The 18,873-nt window shown below is 45.5% G+C and overlaps 1 protein-coding gene across 9 annotated transcripts in view; it reads left to right on the forward strand.

The window, feature by feature from the left end:
• Positions 1-18,873, forward strand: part of IQSEC1 (IQ motif and Sec7 domain ArfGEF 1) — an 801,393-nt gene that overhangs the window by 680,491 nt on the left and 102,029 nt on the right. The window contains exon 1 of one of the 9 annotated variants that reach the window (XM_043980846.1): positions 16,723-16,917. The exons of 7 other annotated variants lie outside the window; for them this stretch is intronic. In XM_043980846.1, coding sequence (XP_043836781.1) covers positions 16,853-16,917 — 65 coding nt within the window. In that variant the 5' untranslated portion in view covers positions 16,723-16,852. Of the gene's footprint in view, positions 1-16,722; positions 16,918-18,873 lie in introns of those variants that run through there. One more of the 9 variants, XM_043980860.1, reaches the window with a different exon arrangement.

Genomic DNA, 18,873 nt, shown 5'->3' on the forward strand with positions numbered 1-18,873 from the left:
CCCATGAAGGGGAAGAGAAGAAGCGTTTTTATTAACTGCCTACTATGTGCCAATCACTGTGCTAAGTTCTTTACAATTATCTCATTTAATCCTTACAACAATCCTGGGAAGCAAGTGATACTATGACCCTCATTTTACAAATGAGGAAACGGAAGCAAACAGAGGTTAAGTGACTTGCCCAAGGTCACACAAGCAGTGTCCGAGGTTCATAATTAACTGAGGACTTCCTGACTCAAGGCCCAGCATTCTGTGCGCTATGGCACTCCCTGGTGGCCTTATAAGAACCCAGGGACACATGGAAAACTTGATTTTAATAGAGTTACATGCATATGAAATATTGATTGTTATTATCTCACTTTCAAATAAATTTCCTGGTCTTTTTTTCCCCCTCTCCTCTACTCTCCCCTATCCACAATCCCACATTGTCCCCTTCTTGAGAGGCACTCCATCGGTCCTGGAGTAATTCAGGAAAATCAGGAAACAAGTTGGTTCTAGTTCAGCCAAATACTAGCCATGTTAGCTTAAGGGGGACAGTTCACCTCCAAGCCTCAGTTTCCCTCATCTGCAAATTGATGTCCTTAATTTTGTGTCTGTGTGCGATGGCCCCCTTGGCTGTCTGGTAAAGCTTCTGTACCCATTCTCAGAATGATTTTTAAATGCATAAAATAATATACAAAGAAAATGATTATATTTAAAATGCAGCTCTTAAAATATTTTTTAAAATAAATTCACAGATTCGAAGTTAATGACCCCTGGGATAAACCGTGTTCATTCACCCTGCCTATCTCTCAGGGGGCGGCTTCAGGATCCAATAACCCCATAATATATGCCTGTTCCATCACCATAAAGAACTACATAAAAGTCATGAGTGATTATACCCCTTTCCTTAGGCAAGTTCTACATCTATTATTCATTTTTCATCTTTACACTCTCCTGCCCCCGACTGTGGCTCCTGTGGCCCCCTGCAGTTTGCCTGCCCCGGCACAGTAATGAGGCCGTAGGCCCGGAGGACAAAATTTGGGTTGTGGTCTCTGCAGAGCCCAGCATAGAGGGTCAATTACTTCCTGCTTACACACATGCTCCCCTCAATGCAGTCTTAACTTTGGGTTTGGGGCATTTAAAAAAAAATCCATCACTCATTTGCTCCCTATCATTACCCATGTGTCCAGGCCGCAGCTGCCCAATGACTTGGACCATCTGGCTGAATGCTTCTGTTTGGCTTTCTTCCTCTCTCTTTCTGTTCCCAATGGCTGTAGAATTCTAGAATCACTGAGCTCCCTGGAATTCTGGAAGATCCTAAGATCAGAGATTTAAAGCTGGAAGAGAATTCAGAGGTCACTCAAGTTCAACCTAGCCTTTTTCAGTTGGTGAAATGGAGGCCTAGGGAAATAAGATCACACAGGTAGCCGGTAGCAGAACCTAGGCTTAGAGCCAACTTCTGATCCTGGTACCATCCGCCTCTTTTACAGACTTGTGCTAAGCCCAGGAAACCTGGGTTTCCACATGGGTTAAATTTCCTACCCCCTCATCTCTCCTTTTATCTATCCCTGTTGTATCACCTGTCAAGTAATCCTCTGTCTGCCCAAAGAGACAGAGCTGTTGACTTAAACTGGGGGACAGACTGAAGAAAAGGGACTAGGAGATGAGGTAATTAAAGAAAAATTCTGCGCTGACTTCAGTATTCATTGCTAACTACCACACTCTTCCACCCCCCAGCCCTGCTTACATCCTCCCTAGTCCTGGCTAAAGCCAAACTCCTTTGGGATTCCCGGTATTGTTGGCATTTTTAAGATCTCTTTTATTAGAGAGGAATGCTTTTAATCAGGTCCATTCACTTTGGTGAAAAGAGAAGTCAGAGAAGCTGGGTGTTAACCAGCACATGGGGAAGGAATGCAAATTGTTCTCAGATTCCCATCCTGAATGGAGAAGGGGGTTCAAAGCAGCCAGCCAGGCTAGGGAGGAGGGAAGGAGGACCAAGGAGGGAGACCCTTCATTTATACCTGCTTTCTCGGAGCAGTTTGCCAAATGCCACCTGAAGCCGCAGAGCCCATTCCTGGGTCACCGGTTTCTTTCCATTTATTTTCAGGTCGGTGTTCCCAGAGGAGGGAGCTGAAAATAGCCCAGAGTGGTCTGGGAATAGAAGCAAATGATCTTGGGATTCAGATTGCTCTTTTCCTGCATAGAGAGTGTGTGACTGATTTGTGAATGGAGCCCCGAGGTAGTAAAACTTGCAGACTGTAAGGGTGTTTCTTTTTTCCCTCATGTTCGGGCCTGGTGTCGTTGCTGGGCATTGTCATTTGGGGGTGTGGCCAGGGATCATAAGTAAATGGAAAGAACATCCTGTTGGAAGAGAGGCAGATGTCCAAGGGGGCACAGGTCTGTCTTCCTAGTATCCTCTTGGGGACAATGTGCTCCCATTGGTTCCTGTGGGGTGGCAGAGCCCTTTCCCTCAGCTGGACATCATTCCAGCACGTAGTAGGCATTCAATAAATGTTTGCTCATTGATTCTTGTGTGAAGTAGGAGGGGTGGGGAGCAGGAGGGAAGTGGAGGTGGCAGCGATGGGCACCCCCAAGAAAGAAGTCTCAATTAGTCTGTGTCTGCCTGGGTCTTCTGGACTTAAATTGGAAGCTGCTCTCAAAAAAAAAAGTAGTTTCCATCCCATACACAACACCTCCCTCCATCTTCTCCAATTAGAAACCCAAAGAGACAGAAGGCATTTCACTTTTCATTCCCAGTAGGCACAGGGCTCCACCTCATGATCTGCGTGCGTCTTGGAAGGCAGACTCTGAGGCACAGGGGATTCTTCCCTTCCCTAATAGCCAGAAGCCCACAGGATTGGCTCAGTTGGACCCGAAACAATAAGAAATAAATCTAATCCCCTGAAGTTGACCAAGGCATCATCCAGAATAGAGACCTGCCCTCAAAGAGCTTCTCTTCTTGGGTGTAGCCTGTGAATTTGTGTTATAATTCTGTTCTTGACTTTGATGTAGTGAACTCTTGAGGCTCCTGCCAATACAATGGTGCTTCAAGTCTGTCTTTACATACTGGAGGATGTAAGTTGTGTGTTAATGTGGAAGTTTTTGAATAAGTACAGGTCTCTGGGGATGTTGTCCTAAGGGCCTTCATTTATGCCACTGACAAGACCATGCTTGGCTCCCATGTGCATTAAATGTTGTATGTCATTTAGAACAATATTTCTTCAGTTGACCTGATGCCCCGTTCAGTTCTAGCCTTGAAACATTCCTCTCTCTGTCATTCTTTGCTAGGACTTTCAATCATCCTTTCAAACTCTAACATTTCATGACTTTATTCTACATGTATCTCTAATTTCTTTCCTTGTCTCCTTCCTCCTTCATCTTTTGCCTCTTTTCTTTCCCTTGATTCCATTCTCTTCCTGACAAGTGCCTAAAGGCATGAACTTTGCATTTGACTAGGCTGGTACTTGGTCCACAAGGACCCACTCTGTTGCTTGGCCCAGATTCTGAGTCTTTCCAGCTAGGGCCTGCCAGAGTTTTGTATTGTTCAAATATAGTCTGAAAGAGAACCAAGTTATCTCAATGCCACAGTGAGGTACCGGAAGAGAAAGGGAGGCTTATAAACAGTTGGATGAACTCATCTGGCCACTTGAATTGGACAAGTATAGAGAAAATAACAGAGGTACACGTTACTTAGAAATAGCAATGAAAATTAAAAACCTCACGCTGAAATGCCCTTCAGGACATGGCTTCTTCCAACACTCTGCACTACATCAGATCACAATTTTTCTCCAGTTTTTGGGTGCCATATTTTAGGAGGGTGTTTAGAGAATGGTGGGGGAACCAAAGACTATATAATTTGTGAAATAGCTGAATAAATTGGGATTTTTTTTAAACTGGAAAAGTGAGGAAGCAGGGGGAACAGGATCACTATGTTCAATTATTTGGGGGATTATTGTGTGGAAGATGGAGAAGACTTGTACTGTATACTTCCAAGGGGAAGAACCAGGGTCAATGGGTGGGATTTACCAGGAGATAGATTTCTGTTCAGAATAAAGAAGAGCCTGCCATCATTAGATCAGGTCAAAATGGAATAGGCTGCCTTTTGAGGGAGTGAGTTCCCTGTCACTGGAAGTATCAAGAAGAGTTTGGATGATAATCAGTGAGGGACATTGGTAGAGGAGAATTCTGAATTGAGAAAATGGTAATATAGTATAGTAGAAAGAGCACCAAACCTGGAGTCAGGAGAGATCTGGGTTTGAAAAGCACTTCTAAAGCAATAATGAGGATGGCCAATATTTCTATAGTGCTTTAAAGTTTGCAAAACACTTTACAAATATCTCGTTTGATCCTCATAACATCCCTATAGGTAAGTGCTACTATTATTCCCATTTTGCAGATGGGGAAACTGAGGCAAACTGAGTTAAGTGACTAGCCCAGGATCACACAGCCAGTAAATGTCTGGAGCTAGATTCAAACTCAGGTCCTCCTGACTCCAGGTTTGGCGCTCTATCTACTGTATTATCTCACTGCCCCTAGAAATTGGAGGGATAGGATTGTGAACCTCAGTTTTCCTCTTTTCTTTTTTTTTTTTTTTTTTTTTTTGCTGGGCAATGAGGGTTAAGTGACTTGCCCAGGATCACACAGCTAGTGTCAAGTGTCTGAGGCTGGATTTGAACTCAGGTCCTCCTGAATCCAGGGCTAGAGCTTTATCCACTGTGCCACCTAGCTGCCCCCTCCCTCATTTTTAAAATGGGAATAATGATACCTACAGTACTTAACTCACTGGGCTGTTGTGAAGATCAGAAAAAAATAATGTACACAAAAGACTTCAAGAACCTTCAAGAACCATCTAGGAGTCAATTATTATTATCTGAGCAGTGATTTGGCCTTTTTGGCTTAGAGACAAGTCACTTTCTTTACCTCCTTACCCCTTCCTACCTCCAAGAGAAAATTATAGATTTGTTTTGAGCGCTCCAGAGAGCAGTATTTCCCAAATTCGCCTGGCAACAAAACACTTTTGGTCTTTGTCTTGAGACTGATCTAAGGGTCCACAGTCCTCCATGTCTTGGAGATGACTGTTTCCCTGGAGAATAAAAGGGGGCAGGGGCAGCTGGAGCTGTCCAGCATCAAAAATTTAGATGGTTCAGAGAGGGCAAGATTTGCCTCGGCATCTAAACCCAAACGTTCACCCCCAGGATACTGAGTGCACAGATTCCAGAAGCTCTTCATGAAACCCACATGCCTGTTGTTAGCCTGATCCGGAGCCCTGCAGCCTGACCCTGATTTTCGTCATTTCCCTTCCCCCTCTCCCCACCCTCTTGTTTTTGAGCTTAGTGCTGAAGCTATTTTCATTCCTTACATTGTTCTCCACCTATGGGCCCTTAGAAGTCAGCATCCTGTAATCTAGATCCTGGATCCTGCATGTGTCTTTTCCTCACAATGCGTCTGACGCCTCATTCCCCATCTGGAGAAGCTCCAACCGGTACCAGGGAGCTATCTCATACTTGGTGAGTGGCAGATCCTGGCCCCTCACCCTACCCTGTCCAGGGAGGGAGCCCAGAGAAACAGTACATGTCTAAAAATGTTAACTATTCAGAAATGTTGGTCTTGAAGGGTGGGGCAGTGTATGTATAAGGAACTGGGGAAATTTAGAACTAAAGGAGAAGTGAAACTTTTTACCCTGAAAAAAAAATTCTTCATGCATTCAGTATAGATCATAGAATTCAATCCCTTCAATTTAGAGAGAAGAAAAGTGAAATCCTGAGAGGTTAAGTAAATTGTGTGACACTGGACAAGTCATGTCACACACACCCCACCTACCTGCCCAAGACAGTTCCCTAGGATGTATCTACTGTTATTGTTGTTTGTCCTTTACTCTCAAAAAGGACTGTGACATCAGGGTGATGTCATGACTTGCAGTGAATTGGATTTAAGTGAGGCAGGGCTGTGCAAGGTCACCAACCTCATTCTCTCCTCCAGAGCCATCTGGGTCTAGTGGCAAGATATACATCAGGATGACTGGAGATGGCCCTGGATGTTTGAGGCAATTGGGGTTAAGTGACTTGCCCAGTATCTGAGGTCAGATTTGAATTCAGGTCTTCCTAACTTCAGGACCAGTGCTCTATCTACTGCACCGGGTTTGGTGAAAGAAGTTCCTCACACTGATGAACTCACAAAGCCTCCCTACCCCTTCCAACTGGCAGGTAAATGGTGTGTAAGGCAAGATTCAAATTTGGTCTTTCCGACCCCAAATCCAACACTCTTTCCACTATACTATGCTAATAGGCCACATTGAACATTTTGCCAGTGTCACTGTCTTCTTTTGGAAGTGGATTCACAATGCATGTCCAATGAAACACAGCTGAGACATGGTGTGCCAGAGAATCCATAAGGTCCTACAAGAATTCACATGGAGAGGGACTCTGGAGAGGCCAAATGGTCCAACTTCCAACACAAAAGCAGTATTTGGTTATCACACTGAATAAATGCATAGATAGGTGTGAAATTCCAGCAGTCCCACTGAAACGGATCCAAGGAAAGGTGTCCACAAGAAGCATCTTTCAAAATCCCTTTTAAACTGGCATCAGGATAGAATGACTTCCAGATTCAATAAGATATTTGACTGACACATTTTGAACTTGTCTCTTTTTTTCCCTTACCTTTCCTCTACTCCCTGACTTGTAGCTCCTAGCTCAGATGTCCTATTTTATTCAATTTATCTTACTGGCTACATTCTATTCATGTGACCTAAAGTTACTAGTCTCAAAGAAGCCATGTGGCATAATGGATAGCGTTCTGGGCTTGGAATCATGAAGATCTGGATTCAAATCCTACTTCAGGCACTGACTAGCTATGTGACCCTATCCAAGTCACTTAATCCTCTTTTGTCTCAGGCAACTCCCTAGGATATATTGACTAAGTCATTTTGACAATAGGAGTTTCCTCGCCAATGAAATGATAGTCCCTCCCTATCCCAACACATTCTCTAATTGTTTTCAGCACATTCTTACAGCATCCCTTAATCCTTTCATTAACTATTCATTATTAGAGGCAACTATGTGACTCAGTGGATAGAACATTGGGTCTGGTGTCAGGAAGACCTGAGTTCGGATTTGGCTTCAGACACTTAGTGGCTGTGTGACCCTGAGCAAGTAACTTAACCTCTGTCTGCTTCAGTTTCCTCAACTTTAAAATGAGGGTGACAATAGTAGCACCTATCACCCAGAGTTATTGTAAGGATTAAATGAGATAATAATTGTAAAGGGCTTAGTACAGTGCCTTGCACAGAATAGACATTTAATGAATGCTTATTGCCTCTCTATTACGGGCAGCTAGGTGGCTCAGTGGATAGAACACTGGTCTTGGAGTCAAGAGGACCTGAGTTCAAATCTCACCTCAGACACTTACTAGCTGTGTGACCCTGGGCAAATCGCTTAACCCCAATTGCGTTAAACATCAGAGGCCACCTTCAGTCATCCTGATATCTATCTTGCCACTGGACCCAAATAAATGACTCTGGAGGAGAGAGTGAGGCTGGTGACCTTGCTCAGCCCTCCCTCACTTAAATCCAATTCAGTGCAAGTCATGACATCTGGCCCTCTTCAAGAACACCAACAGCCTCCCTATTATCCATTTTTTACAGTTTTGTTATGATAATTTAGAACACAATTATCTGTCATGGACAGAGAACTGGACCAGAGCTTGAAGAAATCTGGATATTAGTCCTTGCTTTGCCACTAACTCGCTCTGTGATCTTGGACAGGCCATACTGCTCTCCAGGCTCCCTCTGCTTCATCTGTAAAATAAGAAGGCTGCATTAAGTGATCTCTAAGGACCCTTCCAGCTTTGAAATTTCATGCTTATAAATCAAGCATAATCTCATCTTAGCAGTATAGGTTTGAGCCAGAGAACATACATTATAATAATTTACTGCCGGGGTAAAAGTCTCCTGAATACGTCAGGTGTCTCACCAACTACATGCATGCCCAAGATGATGCTCAGAGCAATTTTTAGTCCTGATCACTGCCACCTTATCCCCTCCCTGCAATTTTCCAGATTGGCTGCTTCCACTCTGGCAATTAACATGAGAATTAACAGGGAGCTGGGACCTTCCTGATGTTCCCCTGGCACATACCCATTCTGCCTCCACCACAAACCCACCTCCCAATCTGGCAAATCAGAAGAATGGAAGTTAAAACCTTGAAATGTTCCTTGTGCAAATTTCCTAAATATGGGAATAAAAGTATTACCCTCCAAATCATAGCCCAAATGAGTGTTCCCAGAAGTCTGTAAGATGGTTATTATGAATCATGTTATATTAATAACATCATTGATAACAAACATTTATTAATGTTGGTCTATTATGTCTAGGTGCCAAATACTATGGAGGATACAAAAGGGACTTTCACATATTAGCTTGTGTGACCATGAACAAATCATGAAACCTCTATAAGCCTCAGTTTTCTCAACTGTAAAAATGGAATAATAGCAACTAGCATTTAATTAGCACTTTAAGGGTATTATCTATCTCATGGAGTTGTTCACTTTTTTTTTTTTTTTGCAGGGCAATGAAGATTAAGTGACTTGCCAAGGGTCACACAGCTAGTGTCAAGTATCTGAGGCTCAGATTTGAAATCAGGTCCTCCTGAATCCAGGGCCAGTGCTTTGTCCATTGTGCCACCTAGCTGCCCCCTTATAGAATTGTTACAGGACAGGTGTTTTGTAAATCTTAAGTCACTAAATACCTGTGAGTTATTAATAGTGATGATTATAATTAGACATCATTACTGCCCTCAAGGAGCTCAGAATCTAGTAGGGGGGACTATATAAATCAGGGCTTAACTTATTAATTTGTTGGTTAGCTGCACTCAAGAAAGTGATAGAGAAAATGTTAATGATGAAGATTAAATTTAAGTACAAGTCACTTCATCCTGTTTGCCTCAGTTTCCTCATGCGTAAAATGAGCTGGAGAAGGAAATGGCAAACCACTGCAGTATCTCTGCCAAGAAAACCCCAGTGGGGTCACAAATAATGAAGCATGACTAAAACAACGGAACAACAACAATTAGGGGGAGAGAAAGGGAATAAGCATTTATTAAGTACCTACTATGTGGCAAGCAGTATGCTAAGTTCTTTACAAATATTATCTCATTTTATCTGCACAGAAACCTTGAAGGATAGTTACTGTTATTATCCACATTTTACCATTGAGTAAACTGAAGCAAACTGAAGTTAAGTGACTTGTCCAGGGTCATACAGCTAGTATCTGAGGCTGGATTTGAACTCATATCTTCCTGACTCCAGGCCTGGTGCTTTATACACTTGGACACCTAACTTTGATTTGGCTCAATACTCAAGCTGTTAAGATTGATTTGAATCTAGCATGTTTAGCTATCCCTCCTAACTTTATTTCATCTAAAAAAATGTTAAGCATCCCATCTTTTCCATTTTCCAAAGTCATAAGTAAAAATGTTCAACAATAGTGAGGCCACCCCAACCAAAGACCTCTTCCAACTTGACCTCAAACCATTAATGGGTCTGGCCATTCATTTAGTTCTGAATTTACTTGTGTTCACCTCTCTCCATCCCTCCACAAGAACAGCATGGGAAACTTGATTGAGCACTTTGCTAAAATCCAAGGAAGCTGTTTTCTACTTTTTTTCCCTTTGATCTCTCAGTGTCTCAGCTGTCAAACATAGAAACTTGGTTGGTTTGACAGTGATTTGTTCTTGAAGCTTTGCTGGGTCTTTGTAATTCATCGCTTCCCCTTCTAGGTGTTTTGGTTACCATCTCTCTAATAATACATTCTACATTATTGTGAGGAATCAAAGTTCAGCTCTCTGGCTTATACTCCATCTTGCCTTTTTTGGAAAACTGGGACAACTTTTGCCCTTCTCCAGGCCTGCAGCATCTCTTCTATTCTCTTGTTTCAAAGATCACTGACAGTGATAACTGACAGAAAGACGACATAGGAAACCATGCTCCAAATGGATTGGAGAACTAGGAACTTGGTGGGAAGGAGGCCAGTCAGGAGAATCGGCTGTCCAGTAACAGTACTGGGTTGGAAGAGAGGGAATCTGAGTTCTAATTCTAGCTGTGTGACTTCTTTCACTCTGGGCAAGTCACATAATCTCTCTCTACTCATCTTCCTTATCTGATCAAATGAGCTAATGGATGGATGTTAGGTACTTTGTAAGCCTTAAAAGACAGATAAATATCAACTATTATTATCTATCAAGTTAACAAGCATTTATTAATGGCAGGCACTGGGGATATAACAAAATGCAAACAACAACAAAAAAAAATTCCTGCTTTCAAAGAGCTCACAATCTAATGGATGAGATAACATTGCAAACAATAACTTCCAAGCTATACACAGGCTAAATTGGAGATAATCCTGGAGGGAAGGCACTTTGATTAAGGAGGAATTGGGAATGGCTTATTGCAGAACATAAGACTTTAGCTGAGACATGAAAGAGGCCAGGGACGCCAGAGGATGGAGAAGATAAGGAGTGAGAGTTCTAGAAATTAGGGCAGCCAGTTTAAAAAACAAAAACAAAAACCCAAACTCAGGTAGTAGAATATGATTGAGGAACAATAAGAATGCCAGTGTCACTAGATTTAAAAAGTAAGAAATAAGGAGAGAGTTAGGTGTTGCAAGACTGTAAAGGTAGGAAGGGATCAGGTTATAAAGGGCTTTAAAAAATCCAAACAGAGGGTTTTCTATTTGACCATGAAGGTTATAGGAAGCCCCTGTAGTGTATCTATCAGTCAACAATCATTAAGAGCATACTGTGTGCTGAGACCGTACTGAGGCATCGGGGTACATAGAAAGGTAAAAACAATGCCTGTCCTCAATGAACTTCCATTCTTTTTTTGGGGGGGTGTGAGGCAATTGGGGTTAAGTGACTTGCCTAGGGTCACACAGCTAGTAAGTGTTAAGTGTCTGAGACCGAATTTGAACTCAGGTCCTCCTGACCAGGGCAGGTGCTTTATCCACTGTGCCACCTAGCTGCCCCTATGAACTTCCATTCTAATGAGGGAGACATGTAAATACAAGGTAACCCAAGAGGGCAAGGCACTACTAGTTGCTGGGACAACCAGGAGAAATTTCGGGTGTTTGAGCTGAGTCTTGAAGGAAATCTGGGATTCCAAGAGGCAGAGGTGAAGAGGGGGTGTTATGCATTCCTGGCACCTGTTAAAATGAGGGGTTGGGAGGGGCAGCTAGGTGGCGCAGTGGATAAAGCACTGGCCCTGGATTCAGGAGGACCTGAGTTCAAATGTGGCCTCAGACACTTGACACTTACTAGCTATGTGACCCTGGGCAAATCACTTAATCCTCATTGCCCCACCCCCAATAAGTAAAATAAAATGAGGGATAGGCTTGGTCATTGCTTCCACCTCTAGAGTATAAGAATTTACAAGGCAGTTGCAAGACTCCATAAAAGAGGGGACTGGAGCCTGAATTAGCTTGGCAGAAATAGAATCATAAAAGCAGAAGATCTGAGAGCTACTTTGGAAACAGAATGGATTGTACTTGGCATTAAACTGGACTTGGGGATCACAGAGAGAGAAAGGGAGGACTCCCAGATGACTCAGAGATTTTGGATATTGGTGATAATTGGCGGAAACATAACATTCTGAACTCAGGTAACATTCTAAACCAATAAACCTCTGGTGTACCCCAGTGAGGCATCTTGCTAAGTGTCATCCAGGGATGACACTATCCTCAGTTGAGGAGACTGTCTTGGCCTTCATCTTAGCATTCTGTACCAGTGGAGCTGCAGAAATTGCTATGGGTCTCATTACAAGTAACTAGGGACTACCCCCCTAGTTGAGATAATGCCTCTTATTGCTGCCATGATAGAGGACCTATCAAAATAAAAACCAACATTAGCTACTCTAGAATTTTGCTTTGTCGTCTCATCCCCGATAGAGAAGGATCAATTTCTCCCGTTTTTTGCCTTTTCTCTCTGGTGAGGGAACACGAGACATCGGAGTATTACATTTTTGTGATATGTAACTAGTGAGCTACAAGGGAAGGGAGAGAACAGGACACTGTGAACAAACCATCAAAGCACAGCCAAAGTCATCGGAGGATTTGTAGTCTTGGGATTCAATCAAGAACCAAAGTCCAGAATCCTGATTTCTGATTAATTGGCACCAGTAGACACTTGCAACCTAAGCTCAAGTGAAATCCTTTTGGGGAAATGGTGATGTGACTCTCCTCAAACCCATAAGCCCTAGAATGGAATTAAGAGGTTGGCTCTTTAAGCTCTTCAAAGAGGAAGGTCCCAGCAAAGGGCAAATGATAGGCACCATGTGTTCTTTGGACTTTGTGGTACAATGGAAAGAACATTGGCCTTGGGGTCAAAAGAGTTGAGTTCAATACCTTCCTTTGAAGCATGTAAGCTGTGTGACTCTGAGTCTTTGAGCCTTGATGATGATGATGATGATGATGATTAAAATGGAGATGATATTTGTGCTATTCTTTTTTTTTTTTTTTGGCCGGGCAATGGGGGTTAAGTGACTTGCCCAGGGTCACACAGCTAGTAAGTGTCAAGTGTCTGAGGCCGGATTTGAACTCAGGTACTCCTGAATCCAGGGCCGGTGCTTTATCCACCGCGCCACCTAGCTGCCCCCTATTTGTGCTATTCTTGGTTTAAGGGTGGAAATTCTGATAATCAAAGCTATCCAAAATTGAAATGGGCTGCTTGGGAGGAACTGTTACCTCTTCATCCGGGGTCTTCAAGACAACTTTAAATAATACCTGGTCACAGATGTTATGAGTTCCACAAATAATAGAAAAATAACCTTCTGGTGGTAGGGGATCAGAGGCTTCACAAGGGGGGGGAGGGGTTCTTTTGGTTAAGTACATTTGGGGATTCCTACTCAGAGTTTGGGCAATGAGTTCTCTCAACTCTTTTTTCCCCCAATTATCACAATGTTTATTGATAGATACAAGTATATAAAAACAGGACATGAACATGACTTGATAAATTAAGTAGATTTAATTTCAATACTATAATAAGGGGGCAGCTAGGTGGCGTATTAGATAAAGCACTGTCCCTGGATTCAGAAGGACCTGAGTTCAAATCCTGGATCAGACACTTGACACTTACTAGCTGTATGACCCTGGGCAAGTCACTAACCCTCAATGTCCCACAAAAAAAAATACTATAATAAGGGACCAATTCAAATTTTCAGCATTTTTTTTTGTTTTGTTTCACACCCACAAAAACTATTTCTCTTCAAGGATATTAACGATCTCTCAAAACTGATCAATTTTGTGCAAGTAAATCATGTTTCTTTTAAAAAGACATGCACTTGTCCAGGATCAAGGATATCAAAATCTAAAGGCCATTACTAGAGGTTCTCTCAACTCTTGAGATTCTGCTCCTTTAATGAAAGAACTCTGGTTTTTGTGACTTGGATGGGTTTGGAGAGTCAGCCTTGGTCACCTGGTTTGCTATGTAGAGTTCAGTTGTCTTTAGGCTCTTGAGGACATAACTTTCTTCCTTTTTTTTCTTTCTGCCTCCTTCCTCACATAGAGCATTGAATTATTAATACCCAGTACAGTTAACTCTATAGAAACACACACACACACACACACACACACACACACAGACCAAAACACAGCAAAACAGAGTAGAAAATTAATAGGCATTTAGTTTCCACGGACCTGTTCCTCTGCTCTTAATGAATGCTCACAAGGAAACTCAAGTCCATTCTTCTAAATCCCAGCCCATGCAATGCAGCCAAAACCATTCCTAAGGCTGGGGCTCTGTGCATGGAAGAAGTTCCTGGAATTCTTGGGGAAGAAATGTTTTGTAGCTGTCACGGCCGGCCAGTGAAGCCTGCAAAACCAGAGAACAGCTGGGTTTGAGGGAGTTCTCTTTCTGGTCCATTTATTAAAACCTATTTTTAGCCTGCCTTTTTCAGGTTGCTCTTCGAGTTTTTCCAGACCTGACCATTTCAAGTCCTGCCCCCCCCTCCCCCAAGATAGATGCATGGTGGGTGTGGTTGGAGATCTTCAGTAGGGTTTATTAGCTACTGGATTGAAAAGGCCCCTTCCCTTTTCAGAAGGGTTCAGTGTGAGCATTGTTCAAAGAAATAACCAGAGCTGCTTTGTTGATTATTTTTAAATTAAGCAGAGAAAACACTGCAAGTCCTTAATAAGAGAAGCCAGGGGAAAAAAGAGAGGGAGAACATTTCTTGGGGGGGTGGGGTGGGGAGGGGTGGTATTTGGATCTAGCATAGCCCTGTTATCAGACCCTCACACAAAACAGTCTCTTGTTTAGATTTCTACTGGGAGTGTGCCTGCTGGGTTGTTAGAGTTGGGTAGTGCCTGGGTCCTGTTCCTAAGCCTGCCTGAGGCCTCTCAGCCTTCCTCGTGCCCCAATTTCCCCATCTGCTGTGTGAATAATGCTCATTTGTAAGGCCCTTTGAGTCTCTCCCCCCGCCCCCCCAGATGAAAGCCCAGAGAGTACAAATTATGATGTCCTCTGGCATGAGTCACATCCTGCTGCTCCATCTCAGTCCCTCACTAAACTCCCCGCTACTGCCCTGCCTCCCCACTACCCTCCAGAGGCTCCCTCCCTCCTTGGGATGTTGGAAAGAGTACTACAGGTACAGTAACTAAGCCTGATATAGAGGGTTTTTCAGTGTCCTAGTCTGCTTTGTCACTGCCCACGTGACCTCCCCTAACCTTCTTTACATAAGGAAAAACACATTCTACCCTTGGAGCCTCGGACAATGTGTATGTACACATACCTGTGCTAATGTGGCCACCTTTGTATCTGTCTGTCTACCCTTGGGGAAACGTGGAGAAAGGGCAGGGGTGTTGGCTGGGAGTTAGGTACAAAGATCCTGCTTCTAGTCAAAACCTAAATAAAAATAAATATTAACCATCTAAGTGGTTGCGTCAACATTGGAGTCCCCACCCCTGAGTTAGACCTATTTTTATTGAGTACAAAAACAAGAAAAGAGAAGCCAAGGGAAATATTTAAATATAGAGGGGGGGAACCCCAGCAGGTTGGGGAGGGGAGAGTACAGGGAAGAAAATGAAGTGGTGTTAATGGGATACACTGGGGAGGGGTGTTACCCCGCCTTCACTTAGCGTTGGACCTCCCTGATGAGATACTAACAGCCTCATTTACTTATCTATACAATCATCTAGTTAGATTTAACTCTTTCATTCTAACACTGGCATTCAGACCCGAAGATATCTTGAGGCCCACACCCCTCATTATACAGCTAAAAAAGGCACGACCAGAGAGAGGAGTTAACTTTGGTCCTGTGTAGGAACTGTGTCAATACTGTTAGCCGAGTGGGGTTTTATTGGGGAGGGGGGGAAGGGAGGGAATTCGATTCTTTACCACCTCTGTGCCTAGGGGTGGTTGTGACTGTTAGGGTGGAGAGCAGTAAATTCAGCTAGCTGGGAGTTCATAGAAGACAGATTTAGAGCCGAATGGAAACTCAAAGGTTATCTAATCCAGCTCCTTCGTTTTACAGATGAGGAAACTGAGATTCCCGTTATTTTCCCTGTAAAGTTAATAAGGCAGCTGGGGGGAGGGGCAGAGCGAACAGGGAAGTGGGGGTTCCCGTTCCCACCTCTCCCCACCCCACATAGTAGTATTGACACCCACTAGCCTTGCGACCACTTATTCCCAGAGTGAGGGATGCTGCGGCTGCTGAGGATGGATCTCTTCCCCCCACCTCCCCTCCCCTCGCGTCCCCTCCTCTCCTGGAATTCCCGGTTTCCTGGCCGCTGGTGGGGCGGGCTCACTTTATAGGCAGGCCTCCCGACTCCCCAGACGTGCGATGGGGCCTGTGCCGGGGATCTGGCCTGGATCCAGAGCCCAGAGCCCGGCAGCCTTTCCAAGATGTTTTGGGGGGGGGAGGTTGGCTCGGGGAAACAGGCGGGGAGACCCTCCAGATAGACAGGTTTTGGGGGGCGGTGAGCAGCATCTCTTCCTCACTCAGGGTTTCTGCCACTTGCATTTCAGCTTTGCGCCCTGAAACCGCCTATCTGTAGCTGGGACTACAAGACTCAAGTCTAGGGTTGGGCTGGGGGGCTGGCCCTCTTCTTCCCACTCCTCTCCTTTTTCACACACCCCCCATTCCACCACCACATTCCTCTGCACCCCTTCTCCTTTCCTCTTTACCCCATCCCCTAGTCCCTTTTCCCCTCCATTTCCACCTCCAACCCCTATCTTTCTTCCTCTTCCTCTCTTCTTTTCCTCGGTCGCCCCCTTTTTGCTCCTCTCTCCTCTTCCCTTTCTCTGTTCCTTTCTCCTTTCTCCCCCTCCACTATTTTTCCTCTCTCCCCTCCCACCAGTGTCTTCCCTCCCCTCCCTCTCCTCTTTTTTCTCCACTCTCCCCTCTGCTCTCACCAGTGTCTTCCCTCCCCTCCTTTCCCTCCAGCGCCCCCCCTCCCGCTCTCTTCCCCCCCTCCCCTCTGCCTCTGCCCTGCCCTCCCCTCCGCTCTCCCCCCACCCCCTCCCCTCTCCACCCTCCCTCCCGGCCTCCCAGGGCTCCTTCCTTCCCCGGCCGGCTGGCGGGCTGTTGGGTCCCAGTCCTTGGTGCCCAGCGCTCCCTCGCGCAGCCCCGCTCGGCTGCGGGCTCGGGCTCGTGGCCGAGGCCGGGCCGGGGCTGGGGGCTGGGGCTGGGGACCGGGACCGGGGGCTGGGGGCCGGGCTCCGGGGCAGCCGCGGGGAGGAGGGTCGGCGGTAGCGGCGGCGGGGCTGGCAGCGGGCGCGGGCCCGGAGGCGGCGGCCGAGGTCAGCACCGGAGGGCGAGGCTAGCCCTGGGCCGACCGGGTCGGGCCGGGCTGAGGCCGGGCTGAGGCCGGGCCCCCGGCCCGCGCCCAGCCATGTGGTGCCTGCACTGCAACTCGGAGCGGACCCAGTCGTTGCTGGAGCTGGAGCTTGACAGTTGGTAAGGCTGCAGGGGCCACCGGGCCGGGCCGGACCGGGAGCCCGGGAGGGGGCGCCGCTGCTGCCGCCCCAAGCCCCTGGCGCCGGCCTCTGGGCTCCCGGCTCCGGCTCGGCCGCTTGTCATTCCGGAGTGTGCGTGCGTGCGTGTGTGTGCTGAGGGGAATGGCCCCCGGGGTCCGACAATCCCGTGAGCCCACGGGCGTGTGGGTGGGTGGCTGGCAGGAGGGAGCTGCGGATCTGGGGGTGCTCTGCGGTGGGGGGGGGGCAGGTCCTCCGGGGCTGCTGCGTGTGTGTGTGTGTGTGTGTGTGTGTGTGTGTGTGTGTGTGTGTGAGAGTGAGAGAGAGAGAGAGCGAGCGAGCCTGAGAGCCAGTCCACAAGTGTGCCAATGTGTATTTGTGTGGGTCGTACAGAGTCAGCTACGGCGCCGGCAGATTCGTGTGCCCCAGTATACATCAGTCAATCAAGCATTGCTTTCACCCCCTCCTATGTGCCAGGCACTGCCATAAGTTCTCTCGGAGAAAGTCTACAAGTGTAAATAAGAATGTATTTGCACGACTGAGAAAGTAAGTGTTGTGCATTTGTGTGAGAGGCTAGAAGTGTGTGTGTGTGTGTGTGTGTGTGTGTAAATCTGAGTGCTTTTGTGTGTGTTAGAACATTTTTGTGAATGTATTTTTGGACTGTGTAATAATGCATTTGTGTGAGTCCAGGGGTATGTGAGAGAATCTATATGTGTTCGTACAGTGCGAATTAATTTTTGTCTCAGTGCCTGTGTAAGTACGCCTGTGTGTGATGAATATAGATTTCATATCTGAATACCCAGGGCTCCCCTCCCCCTCATCAACAGCACAGCTGCACACTGGGGTTCCACTGCAGGGAATTGTACTGGGCAGAGACCTGGAGGAGGGGCCTTTTAAAGGCGACTCAGGACAAGGACCCCTCCTGGTGCTATGTGATCTTTATTTTTTAAATGTCTTAAAGTGTTCCACGCTGCATTGTTGGGTGGCTACAGCCCTGTTTCTTTAAACTACTGCTCCACTCTTATCCCTTGGTAGTAAACAGCCTTGGGACCCTGAGGGTGTTGTACTTGAGAGATGCCTCCAGCATCCTAGCTGCTATGAAGTTAGGAAAACGTGCACATTGTTGTTCTTATTAATGACATCTGCCGCCTGTAGGGCGGTAGGAAGCTGGCCTTTTTCTAAAGCTTGACACTCAATAAGAGAGGAAATTTTAGGGGGGGGGGGGCTGAGAAAATGTAGCCACAGCACTATCTGTTTTTGAATTAGAATGACTTTAGTTAATGACTTCTTCCAGGTCTTAAAGGGTTACTACTTAAGAGATCCTAATGTCGGTATGATAACCTTCCTCCTTTTTCCTTGTTTGCTGCCTTCCTTCCAGCTGCCTCCTTCCCAAACAAAATACAAGAATTTCAAGAGATCTTAAGAAGTCACCTTGGCTAACTAAATTACTTCCAAGTATGACAACCCAGTTGTCATCTCCAGACTAGAATGAGGGAAGATGCACAGTTCTTATATTCCTCCAGTGAATGGTCCAATGCCTATCACACATTTTGGTGTGGTCGTTAGGGAACTGTCTAGGAAAATATGAGTTCAAGTTTCACCTCTGACGCATCTGATGGTTGTTGATCCTGAACAAGTCACCAAACCTCGATTAGTTCTTCAGACAACTGTTTGATACCATAAACTGCAAAGTGCCAGCCTGCACTCGTAGAGGGAATTTTTCTATTTCAATGAAATCACAGGGCTAGCCCCTACCCTACTCTGTCCCTAACTCTTGGAAATGATCACCTTCAGAATTCTTCCTGCTGTCCTTCCAGCCCATTTCCACTGTTCTGTTCTCAGAGAAGATGGAAAACAGCTGCTTTCCAAGTTGCAGGCAGGACCAAGACACAGGTGCACACAGTGACCATTTATTTTTAAAGTTATCCAGGCTATATTT

This window comes from Dromiciops gliroides, chromosome 1 (assembly GCF_019393635.1).
Source record: "Dromiciops gliroides isolate mDroGli1 chromosome 1, mDroGli1.pri, whole genome shotgun sequence".
Lineage (NCBI taxonomy): Eukaryota > Metazoa > Chordata > Mammalia > Microbiotheria > Microbiotheriidae > Dromiciops > Dromiciops gliroides.